Below are 13,269 nucleotides of genomic sequence, written 5' to 3' on the forward strand. Positions count from 1 at the left end.
CGACTGCTATGACAGCTACTCACCACGCCAACACAAACCTGTCGAGCGATCTGTTTCACTTTTCTATCTAAGGACTTACGGTACCTTTGTCTCCCCTCTTTCTCTATACTGTGTGTGCATACTTCTTCAACCGAATCATTTTATCAACGATGAACATTTGCTCTCCCTGTTTCAGGATCTGTTGGTGGTGGCCTTGGAGCTGGCGGCGCATCAGTTGGAGGTGGTGCTGGTGAGTGCAAATTCTACCTCCGTAGGCAATTAGACAAATACTGGTACAGGGATTCCAAGGACAACGCTCTTGCGCTTGCTTTAGCGATCAAGGTTAAGGGTGGTGTTGAAGTGTGAACTTGAACTCCGTGTAAAAACGAGCTCTTGTATATGGCTAGATTTCTTTCCTATTGCGAACCTAATGCTTGTCCGACAGAATAAATTAACTCTATAGTTTCTCGTTTCGTCCGGACCCTATTCTAGCAAACGTCCCCACCTTCATCTTCGTACATTCTATTTTCTCCTTTCTGCTCGAAACCTGCTTTCCTCTTGTGCATTCTCATCGCTCATGGAGCATGGAGCATGAACTCATCGCGCTTGCAGCTGCCAAGCTACTAAGAAAATAGCAGCGCCGCTGTCGACGCTTGGTGAATTCGCCTGTGTTAGCAGCGAGAAGCGCTCGGCATCTGGGGGTCATGACATAGATGCGACACTATAAGTACGCCCAGCCATGCACATAGCGTACTGCCCAAGGATCAATGTGCATCGCACCAAAGAAGTTTTTTTGGGGGGGGCGCTGTAATATTTAGGAGACGAGTCAGTTTACGACTTCTGCCTTGACCACCTGAAGTTACTGATCTCTCGCGGTGGTGCTCTTCGTCGAGAACTTTGACCAAAACATGAGTGCCGGCTTATTGAAACTTCGTTCACGCTCCAGGAAGACCATTAGTATCTGCAGGCGAAACATTGTGAAGAGTTGTAAATACGCCCAGGAAGTTGGGAGCTCGCATCAGACAACTGCCGCGCAGCTCGGTGTCTTTCATGTCCTCTCAAAACGGCAGAAGTGCGGAAAAGCTTAAAACGACGGGATTCCGCCCCCCCCCCCCCCCCCTTCCTTCATTGTTTGTACTTCGACAGCACTTAAAAGCTCAAGATTGGCTTAGCTTTGTCCAAACATTCTTTGGTTATGCCATCGTCGTCTTTACGACGTGCTTATCGTGTGATCGTCAGGCCACCTCCTTATCTTCAGCCTCACTCTCAACTATAATGCCTAAAAAACTGAACTTCCACCACCGGCACGCGCGATCAAACTCCTCGGTACAAGAAAAGAACTTCATCACTGATCACATCATTGTTCCCGCCAGAAAAAGGAAGCGAAGGCTTAGTTCCACCGTTTGTCCCCAGCCTAACTCAATGCGCAAGATTGACAAATTTTAATTGAATTGAATTGAGTTTATGTGCAACAATGTTGCGGGAGACCAGAAAAAAGAAGCTGATCAAACAGCTTGAGAGGACCTGGTCACTTTAAACACACGTTGGCATAACTGTAGTTGTAAAAAAATATATATATACAATGCATTGCGTATGGCTCAAACAAAACATCCTTGCGTCTGCCATGTTTCAGAAACTTATACAAACAACGTTTCCGATTAACAGCCAAATGAAATAAAGAATCAGTAATATTTCGCACAAACTTGCATCGTTTGGCTAAAGATATTATACCCAGTAACCCACGCCGTAGATCTTTGAATGAAATTTGTGGGATCTCAGAGCTGTTTTCTACTAATTGCATTTAGTAATGTGGGTAGCAAGAACTGTAGCATGTGTTTGTCATAAGTTTTGCGACATATTTTTTAATTTACCAGTCTTCCGGTTTGCGTGTAGTATATTTTGTTATGTGGGCTTCGTGTCCAGCTAGTGTTGCTCGAGCGTTATATTGTTAACTAAAGCAAATGTGTACTTTCTTAACAACTTCCAACTTAACAAATTCCAACTTCCCTTACAAAATGCAATGATTAACAAGGTCAAACGCCTTCGAGAAGTCTAACAATAATCGGAGTACCCCTTTCCGGACATTCTAATTTCTCCAATATGAACTCCTTTTGAGCAAGAAGGGCAAGCTGAGTGCATTTATTTTTGCGGAAGCCTTATTGGCAGAATCCATAAGACTGGGGTGATCTGCGGAAGACGACAGGCGCTGTAAGATGACATTTTCAGGACCTTTCAGAAAAGACTGGTAGTATAGATATCGACCTGTAGTTCATTTCATCTATGTCGCCTTTTTTAAATACTGTAATCACCTTGGCGGGTATGAATTTCACGTGGAAAATTTTCTGATGATAAACGTTGGATGAAAGTATCAGTTTTAAATGGTGCCAAAACGTCGATTATATGTTTCACTGGTTGTATTTTGATTTCCGACACATCAGTCATTTTGCTGCTTCTTAACGACATAAAAGACGAGATAACTTCATTGTCGGAAACCGGCGCAAGAAATGCGCCGAGTAAACGTCATTCTCTGAAACAAGCCACGTCTCAGAGAACATGACGGCATTAAAAAGGCCTTAAACCTCGCCAACAAAACAGTCAAGTTTCTCACGCTTGATTTTACCCTGGTTGAAGGCTGAAGAAGTTCAAGTGTATACAGTTTAAGCACTGTTGACCACCATTCGGACGAAAACTGATCAACTCCGATAATATTATTGGTTCTGCAAGAAGCGATTCCATAAAGTGAAGTATAAAGTAAGATACACGCGGTTACTTTATGTGTTGCAGTTATCGCGCACCGATTCCATGGCCGGGATTTTGTAGCGATGCCTTTCCGGTAATAATGCCTTTTCGCGCTTATCGCGCTTTGTCAGTGGTCAGAGTGACGGACCGCTCGCGTTATCAACGGGATCAGTCGGCCGTGAGCGGTGGATGATAAGACTAGTATGGAATAAGTCATAAGTCATCGCTACAAAATCGCGGCCCATGTCTGGATGGCTATCAATCACCCAGTCATGCTCAGTACGATGAACAAATACTTTTTTTTTCTGTTTGCCTGCCATTCGAAGTGAAAACCGTTGTTCACTGTCCAGGTCACTGACATGGCGCAGAAGATCGTGACATCTTGTGGTCACGTTTGTAACGATTTGAACATTAGATTTAAGAGCCCGCAGGTCTTTGAGCTTGCTCAGTCGCTTGTCGCGAGTAGACGGTCTTACAAAGCGTACGACAATTCTAGGTGTTTTCCCATTGTTTGATGGAAGCCAATGTGCAGTATCAACGTCATTTAGTGTCAGGTGTGGAATGCTTACAGAACTGGCCACGTCGTTCAACTTACCATGTTTTATTCTGTATTAATTGAATGCCTTGAGCCTCCAACGGAAGCTTCATGCTGTGCCACTCAAGATAATCAAAAGTTGTCTTTTATATCCTCGAGAGTTTCCTTTTCAAGACTTTCCTCGAGCTGAGTTACTAGCTTTTTTTACGTTTCTGATTTCATTTTCTTGCCTCACTTGTCGGCTAGGAATTTCGTCATACTTTCCTGACATAAGATCAATTAACACTTTAACCTCGTCCACCTGCAACCGCAAAGTCAGCAAGCTCGCCAAGCCCGCGACTTATGTCTGCCATAAATGAGGTGAGATCAGTAGTCAAGCTCACCTTTTCGCCGCTCTCTGACTTCGTTGCGCGGCACGCCGTGCAGCGCCACGACCGGTGGTCCTTTCTCGTCTTTTGCCTTAAATGTGGTCTCTGGGCAGCTAGAACATTAGCCTAAATGGTAGGCGTTTTCGCATTCCGAGCACTTCATGGCACGTCCGTTGTCTGGAAAGGGGTTTATCGCAGATTCCGCACGTCTCTGTCATCGCGGCAGTTCTAGGAACACAGGCTCACGAACAACGCGAAAACAGACGGTGGGATTTCCAAATGGCCAAACAGAACACGTCCCACGTAACACGGTCGCGGCAGTGCTATGAAAAATATTCTAGAGTTATCAGCAAAAAGGATGGCTTTACCAACCTGGAAAGGCGCGTATCAGAAGATAAGGCTTGGTGTCCGTCAACCACCACCGCTGCCGCACGTGTGACCCGTCGTGTATAACCAAGCTCGATCCGAGCAGCGTAAAAGCACAGGTTTTAGCAGAATATCGAATGTCCGTCACGTTGAGCGGACAAAACGGTTCGAAGCTGTAGGCAGCTGGATCTTCTAGAATCCCGGAAAGACGTAAGTCAGAAGATAAGACTGGCGTCCGTCAACCAACGCCGCTACCGCACGTGTTTTTTTTTTTTTGTTGAAGTGAGCCAGACAGTCAACATTGCATTCCCAGACGCCATCGGTCGCTAGTGCAAACTTGTGCAGCCTGGGAAACTCACGCAACTTCTCGGCTTCTGGTTCCCATCTACAAAAAAATACAGAACTAATGGATTCTTCTGGATTATGTGTCTGCTGCTTTGCGTACCCTAAAGCGTATTAATCAGACATTTCAATGAGAAGGAAGGAAGGTAGGGGCAATAAAGGGCATGATATTTGAGCTTGTAAATGAGATACGAAAGAAACGGAGGCTTCGTGTGCTCGAGTACACGGCAGAAATTAGCGCCCACTGTTGGAGGCGTTCGCTCTGCCCACTCGACACTGTAGACGCTCGAGTGGCTTCCAAGCTCTGTGAGCTGCCTCCCTCTCGCCAGAAATTTCGGCATGTTCAATACACACACGGCATCACGTGGATAAACCACCACAATAACTATTTTTTATTACGAAAAGCAGTTGTGAGCTATACGAAACGGGCCCTTCTCGCGCATTCGATTGTCAGGCTTTGGTTAGGGCACAGAATGCAAGAAAGACACGGACTACAATAAAGGAGACGAATGGCACCACGACGGCTCGATAGCTGCGAGAAGTAAGACGATGGTGATGTAATGATAATAGACAGTTTTAGTTACACGTACGTGGAGACTTCACGCACGCAAACGTGAACAGTCTACGTACCTTACGTGCACGCCATCTTTTAGCTTTTAGCTACACGTACGCGACGCACCACGTAGCTACATCTATCGGGAAATATGAACAATTCAATACAAGATGAGTATTTCAGCGAAGCCAGTGATGTGCATTGATGCATGCCGGTCATCGTCTCCGCAATGCCCGGAAGTGTGTTGTGCAAGCGTTATCTGCTGTCATCGTTGACATGGAATGAAATAGATGACCAGTCATCCTTTCGCCGTGTTTCCATGCAAGCCATCTGCACGCGCATAGCACGCTATCACTTGTTCGTGATCTCGCGAAACCCCCGCGCGAAGCTGTCTACGTGCGCAAGAAACGCACGTAAAAAATCGAATCTCACGTACTTCCGTGAGACCAGCGCGCGGCCGCTACGTTCTGCGCATGCGCACTGCTTACACGTAGAAGCTCTACGTACGCAAAGCCTCTACGTGCGTGCAACTAAAACTGTCTAATGGCGGCCCGACGATGACGATGCCAGTGACAACGATGGCCGTGTGACGGAGATGGCTTGAAGACGACCATGACACTACGACTGCGTGACGACAACGCCGTCTTGAAGTGACATCCAAAATCGTTATCGCGTGATTCCTCAAGTAGAACGTATCCAGCAATTGTGGACTTACTGATCTTGTGCGTAGTCATTGATCTCGGAGAATAAAAGACGTAATAGTGTCTGTCTTTTGATTTTCCAAGATTGTTTTTTTTTTTCCTATTCAGTGTACCGACACGTCTTACAACCTCAGAATGTTTTTTTTTTTTTTTTTCATTCTATGCCTAAACACTCCGCAACAAATTTGCTTTATTATTCTTTTCCAGGGCTCGGAGGGGGTCAAGGGGGTCGTTGGGTCATCATACGACCTGGTGGGAATGGGACTTGGGGTGAGTACACCTTCCGTTTCTTTCAAAAGTGAACACCACCGCTATAAATGATGGCTGCAACAGTTTGGCCGCAAACTGCTGCTTAAGTGCTCTTTACTGCGCGATGCATGCACGAGCAACATGCAGTTATTTAGCAGATTTTTGGGACATATTGGTGATGCACAATCTCTTTCGGCTCAGTGTAGTACTCCCGGAACCCACAGGACGCATCTTTCCTTTCTTTTATTCCTTTCGTTCTTTTATACATTTCATAGCATCGAAATGAGCTTGTTGCATGAATTTAGAGGTGCAAAATCCTTGGTTCACCCGTAATCGAGTGTCAATGTTTGATTCATTGCAGCATTGATATCTTTTAACGGATTGAATTGTATTGTAACATACGGGCCCCCATCACCCTATGCCTCTTCGTGGGCCTGTGAGGTTTCTTTAAATAAAAAACAAAGTTGTAAGCATGAAATGGCTACCGGCAAAGCAGATTGGTGCCGCGACGCTGGCCTGAACGCTTACTGAGCCGAAATAAACCTATTTTTACCTGAACCTCGTTGCTAGTCTCGTCTCGGCCAAACAACCATCCGCGGCACGCCGGCGCAGCCGGCCTGGTCATGCAGCGTGGCGCCATCTCTCGAAGTAGGCTGCGCGAAACCCGCGTCGCGGAACCCATGGACCGCTGGTGTTCAAAAGAGCACAGGCAACCCTGTCAGCGCGAAAAGATGACAATCAAGTGTATGGTGCAATGTACCTGCCTTTTTAACGTCGATATTGGAAATGACAAATTAAAGTTCAGCGTACAAGAAGTTACAGCGTGAGTGACATTGTGAACCAACATTAGCAAGAAATGAGAAGCAATATTTTTGGTAACTTGTTTGGGCAGTAACTAGCGCATGTAACGCGGTCCTGTACAAGGAGTTGGGGGCCAGATACGGCATTTTCTTAAGTTTCGACTGGTTTCCTGGATGATATCGTTTTGCTCTCCCAACAATACCCGGATGTTCTTGCAGGTTTGCGTTTCGTTCTCTCGCCCATTCTCGTCCAGAGTGCCCGGATAACTGCTCTGGGTTTTCGCTCAAGGTCTCTTGAAGGCCGCCGACAACGGGAGCTGGAAACATTTCATGCTTAAAAACAACAGGGAAGGCAGAAAGCGCCACCAGACGCACATTTTGTCTCCTACGCTTTCGAAAAGAGGAAGAGGATTAGGGGATGACAGGAAAATAAACGTACACAGAACACTGAGGGGGCGCTCATCCCGAAACGCACAAAAAACTATAGTCGCTCCTCGAGATTTCTCGACTTCAGGGACTTCAGCAGTTCACACTGCGCGTTCTAGGCTTGGGACGCATCTGGCCAACTTTGTCACCGAGAGCGTCCTTAATTGTGTCCAGGTGATCTGAAGTTGGGGGGAATAGAAGGCACTGGTCGTCTCAGTGAAGACTGATTCACAAGAAATGTCCTGTAGACTAATATGGTCAATGCCTATCTAGATTCTAGCGTTCGGGTGAAGTCATAGGAAGGACGCTGTTGCGTTAGAATCACAACGGCACTTTATTTAAACCATCGGTGTAGTGTGGATGCAGGCCAATGTTAGAGGGAGCAGTGAACTTCGGGTGGGGTGAGGAAGCAACAGCATGACTAAGGAGTCGGTTTTGGAAAGATAGTGGGTGGAATGTTATTGTGGATATGTCGAGGAAATGCAGGAAGATCTCTTTACGCTATAATTGTAATGCAGCCCCCCTTGCCCTGTTCCTGTGAAGCATTCAGGTGGATGTAAGCATCATGGATGTAAGCAAATAGGCTGATGATGCAACATCATCACCCTATTTACAACTACGCCAGGACGAACAATTAGAATTACCGTTCTATAACTAGCCCTGTCTTGTGCCAGGTAACGCCATCAAGTTTCAAATTTCCTGCAAATTCCCAAATTTTACTTTCGAGTCATAAAACGTACAGCCCTTTTTCAATACGGATCTCTCATTTTCAACATTTTTCCGAGATAGTTGTCGTTCTGCCAGTATCCCTGCCATAGCCAACTGCATTGCCCGCAATACTTTTAGCAGGGCCTCAGTAATGATCACAACGGTAACTGTCATGACAGACCATCACAACGTTAACAAGTAACCGCTGTGCGCCTTTAGCGCCTACGCACTAGCCGATTTCACAACGCCGTCAATAAACATACACCGGCATTACCATATTAATCCAACAAATAATGAAGCCAAGGAAAGCACAGGAGAAGTTACTTGTAAGTATAACTGGAGTGTAGACAGGATAATGTAAAGGGAAATTAAATAGGACGGTAAAAAAACGTGGTAGGCGAACCCACAACATTCGCATTACGCGTGCGTTTCAGTAGCAGCTGTGCTATAAGTTGCGTCTGTTCCCACGCCCACATATTTTAGTATTTTACCTATGTGTACAAGACCTTTGCATTCCTTGGCTTCATTATATGTTGGCTTCATTAATTTATGACTAACAAAATTTGTGGCTCTCGGTTCCTCTTTTACTCATTCATATAGCGTTATTGTCTTTCTTCTTGTTCCACTGCTTGTGTGTACTTTTTTTCAACGAAATATTTTTTGATAGCGTCAAAAAGTTTCTTCTATTTTCTCCTCTATAGGAACCACAGGGGGTCACTTGGGAACCGGGGGCGCAGGTGAGTGCAAAGGTTATGATTTAGCTATTATACTAGAGCGGTCAGATAAAAAAAATTTATTGTGTGCGCGTACTCCTTCAACCGAAACGTTTTAGCAACCATAAAGGTTTCCTTTCTCTGTTTTAGGAGCGGCTGGTGGCGCCATTGGAGCTGGCGTAGGAGGAATCGCAGGAGGCACAGGTGAATGCATATTCCACCTACTTAGGCAATTACCCGCCGTGGTTGCTCAGTGGCTATGGTGTTGGGCTGCTGAGCACGAGGTCGCGGGATCGAATCCCGGCCACGGCGGCCGCATTTCGATGGGGGCGAAATGCGAAAACACCCGTGTACTTAGATTTAGGTGCACGTTAAAGAACCCCAGGTGGTCAAAATTTCCGGGGTCCCCCACTACGGCGTGCCTCATAATCAGATCTGGTTTTGGCACGTAAAACCCCATAATTTAATTTTTTTTTCTACTTAGGCAATTAGAGAATGCTGGTTTTCTAGGAAGCTCATTCGCAAAACATTTTTGCGTTTGTATTAGCAATGCGCGTGAAAACTGCTGCTGAAACGTGAACTGAAACTCTATGGTTCATGAAAGCGCTGGGAAAAAAAGCTGCTGTTTTCTAGTTCTTTTTCTTTCCCACTTCTTTTTTTTTTCCGTTATGCGCATCTAATTTCTTGTCACCCTTCCCCCTCAGACACTCCTCTAAAAACATTTTTTTTACCTTCTCTCTCTCTTCAGAAACTTCATCGCTACCCATTCTCCACTCGTGTACCTTTATCGCGCATGCAGAATGTAGTCTCGCGCTTGCAAGTACCAAGCTACCGTAGTCGTAGAGTAGTGATGCTGAAATCTCCAGCTATTTCGCAAAATGACCTTCTATTTTGCAATAATGTACTACTTCTTCGCAAATGCTAACGTGTAGGCTTACTTTGTTACTTTGCAGACTTACTACTGTGTTATTGCATACTTTGAATACTTGCTTTTTAACCTATGTTAATCTCATGTTAATGAGAAAGTGTTCTGCCTTATTTTTTTCCCCTTTTTTTCCCTGTGTCGACCACATTGTATCTGTGTTTCGTTGTCTGTAACAATTTTTTATGTTTTGTTGAAGACCAATTGGTTATTTCATAATTGCTTTTGTCACGCCGGCTTCTTGTAAGTTTGTATGTAACCAGTATTGTGTACAGCCTATCTGCAGTTACTACGTTTAATTTTAGACCCCTGTCGAACTGTATAATGCTCAGGAGCTCGTCAAGCTGCGGCTTTTACAGCGTAAGCTGTTATGGGCCCATTCCAATCCCCGTTTCTGGTCGTGATGATGCCGCCCCGTAACCGCTGCGCGGTAGTCGGATACTTTACCACTGAGCCACGCAAGCGCTTGCTATCAGGCAGAAGAAAAATTCCTTTTATACGCGCCCTATAGGCATGCGCGCAGGCGCAGACGACCCGAGCATCTGCCTGTATGGTGGCGCCATCTAGTTAACGGGCCTGCAAACGCCGCGTGAAACTAGATGCGATTCAGACGCGATGCGATTGAGACGAGACGCGCAATCAACGCTATCCCGATGTTAGATGTGCTCCACGTAGTCTGGGTACCTCTTGGGTACGCGTTATGGCGTCTCCTCGCAAGGTACGAACCGCTGCTGAAGAAGCGAATCGTAGAGCTAGTGCACGGCTACAACCAGGCATCATCGGGCTCAGCAGACTGCTGTGCAGAGAGCATTACAAGCCGCAGCTCACCGTCGACGCCGGCCGGACAGTTCAGATCGTTCTCGTCAAAATCAAGGCGAAGACACTTTGCCGCGAAGACCTTGTTGTGCGTGGTGCCGAAATTGGAGCTACTCTTGCGCCGCTCAACCAGCTTACGCTGTGACTGTGCTGCGTGTGCCGCGCAGGCCTGTGACTTTTTTCGCCTGTAGCCTTCTGCTCATTGTGTCGGAAAAGAAAGAAAGATTGATTGATTGATCGATTGATGGATTGATTGATCGATTGAACACAGCGCCGCTCTCAGCACGTGCCAAGTTCGCCTCTCTCGCCACGAGGAACTCGGTGTCAATGGGTCAGGATATATGACGCTATATAGATACGTCCAACCATGCACATAGCGTAGTGTAGAAGGATCAATGTGCATCACCCCCAAAATCATTTTTTTTTCTTTGGCTCGTAAGATTAGGCTGATACCGCACCTCCTTTTACTGTGAGAGCATTTGAACGCTTAAATGTGGCTTGGCCTTGTCAGTACGTCTCTTTTGTTTCACCGTCGCCTTTATGTCGTCGTCGTCGCCAGGTCACTTCATCTTATGCTTCGTACTCGAGATATGTCGAATAAAAATAATGCTTTATTCCTGCTGCCAAGGACGATCGAACTCTGGCTCCTGCGAGACAAGAAAACGTTTCAGCACTCACACGTATTTTGCTAACTAGACGAAAAAAAAATAAAGGCCTTGTTGCACCATTCAGTTGTCTAGAACGATCCTCAAAGCAAACGACTCACAACGAGCTTATAGTGGCGTGTGCCAGACAGTCACCACCATCTTCCCAAATGCGATTGGCCGTTAGTTCGATGCAGTGTGCCGCGGGAAACTCGCGCAACTTCTTGATTTCTCCGTGTCATGTTGAAGCAGATGCGAAACGTACGGACTCTTTCCTGTTAAGCGCCTGTCAGTACGCATTAACTGAGGTGAAAAAATGGTTGGGCAATAAAAAGTGTGAGATCGGAGCTTTCAAAAAGATACGAAGCAAGCCGAGGCTTAATGTGCTCGCGCACCTCACGCTCTTTAAATCATTCGTTCGGTCCATTCGACACTGCAGACACTGGGCTTCGAGGCTCTGTGAACTGCCCGTATACCCAAAAGTTATCGCATGAGCCAATACGCTCACGGGAGCGCGCGAATAAACCGCTATAACACCTTTCTACTGTGATGAGCGGTCATGAGCTGTCAGAAACGGGTGCAACTCTTTGGATAAGGCACGGAACACATAGCACACAGATAAACTACGGAATTCGCGGCATAACAATGACACGATGGCTGCGCGAAGTCAGATGACTAAGACCACTGCGCAGCAGTAATGACGGCGGCGAAACGATGTCGGCGCCAATCACGAGGATGGTGGCATGATGGCCATGACTTGACAATGACCTCGACGTGACGACGTCATCGCTTTGACTGACATCCAAAATGGCGATCATGTAACTTCTCAAGATCACGTAGGTCTCGCTAAACAATTGGGGACTGAAAACCATGGCTTGCTGTCATTGAGTTAAAGGAATAAAAGATATACTGGAGCCAGTGTCCTTATTTTGTTAGAAATGTTTACCTATCAGTGCACCCGCACGTCCTTGAACGTAAAAATTCTTTTGCGCGCCTAAACGCAAGCTGCAAAATATTCTTAAGGTCGTGTCATCTTTTTATGACTGTTTTCTTATTGTTATTTTCTAGGGCTTGGATTTGGTCAAGGGAGTCGTTGGAACACCACACGACTAGGTATGTATGCCTGGAACTTGGGGTCAGTACCTCTGCCGCTTCGTTCAAAAGCGAACACTACCGCAATAACTGTTGGCTTCCGCGACGACCTGGCTGCAAGCGGCCCCTGTAGAGAAGGCTACTGTGCGATGCACACTATGACACTATGCAGCCATTTAGCGGATATTCCGTGACCTATTGGCAATACACACTATTTTTAAGCTCATTGTTTTACGTATAGCACCTACAGGAGGTTGCTTTCTTTTCCTTCCTTTCTTTTTTGCTAATTTTGGGTTATTCTTAGAGGATACGAAAGGCACTGAAATTAGTTTACTCGAAAGAGTGGAAGAACAAAAGAAACTGAAAGAAATTCATAGAGGTCAGCCAGACACACATATATAGTTCCCTACGTTACGCAAGATGAAGATAATGCAGAGATTAAACGAAAAGAACACAGAACACGTAGGAGCTGCCCATCCCACGATCGCACAAGAGACTACAAAACTTCAGCCATCTACGTGTCACATTTGAGCTTATGACGCATGTGGCCGACTTTATCACTGGGTGTGTACTTGAGTCTTGGGGATCTAACGTGGTGCGATATGGAAGGCTGTGGTCATCTTAGCGATAACTGATGCAAGAAGAAATGTTCTATATATAGACTCGTATAGTCAACGCCTCTGTAACCTCTAGCGTTTAGGTGAATAAACACAGAAAGGGCACTGTAGCGTTAGAATTTATAGGGAACTTTGTTCAAAGCACCGCTGAAATGTCGACGTATACGCAGTTTCACATGGCCTGTGAACTTTGAGTGGTGAGGAAATTTCCGCTTCTTAAGAACACCCATTTTTCTTCACTGGGATCTCGCGTTTCCAATTGCAACACTCGACGTTCTTTTAGTTTTCCTTTTTTTCTCTCTGCTTCGTCGTACTTCTGCACCCATCCAGGTATTGTTCTATTCTCAAAGTGAGGCCATTTTTTTTTTTTTTGCACAGACGTATCTTTGCACGCACGAGATCTGTCCATGTACAATGTGATGTGTGTAGGTATTTGAAGTACCTTGACGTCCACTCTATGGCATGCATTAAATTCGTGAAACATGTTACCAGAGCGAAATCAAATTACACGGAGAGAGAAGACACAGACAGCATAATACTTACGGTTGATCCAGTGCTTGCTGTTTGTGAGTCTTCGCTTTGATTTTACCCTGATAACGCATCAAAAATGCAGCAAAAAGCTAACCAATCAAGAGCATTAGCCTTTCATATAAACCGAATGTCCGTACATGACTTGGTAATCCCTCATGCATAGTAAAA

General features: G+C 45.7%; 1 protein-coding gene across 1 annotated transcript in view; it reads left to right on the forward strand.

The window, feature by feature from the left end:
* Positions 1-13,269, forward strand: part of LOC119457757 (uncharacterized PE-PGRS family protein PE_PGRS54-like) — a 95,800-nt gene that overhangs the window by 80,032 nt on the left and 2,499 nt on the right. Inside the window, exons 40-44 of the mRNA XM_049670431.1 lie at positions 176-229; positions 5,791-5,853; positions 8,468-8,503; positions 8,630-8,683; positions 11,930-11,974. Coding sequence (XP_049526388.1) covers positions 176-229; positions 5,791-5,853; positions 8,468-8,503; positions 8,630-8,683; positions 11,930-11,974 — 252 coding nt within the window. The remainder of the gene's footprint in view (positions 1-175; positions 230-5,790; positions 5,854-8,467; positions 8,504-8,629; positions 8,684-11,929; positions 11,975-13,269) is intronic.

This window comes from Dermacentor silvarum, chromosome 7 (genome assembly GCF_013339745.2).
Source record: "Dermacentor silvarum isolate Dsil-2018 chromosome 7, BIME_Dsil_1.4, whole genome shotgun sequence".
Taxonomy (NCBI): Eukaryota; Metazoa; Arthropoda; class Arachnida; order Ixodida; family Ixodidae; genus Dermacentor; species Dermacentor silvarum.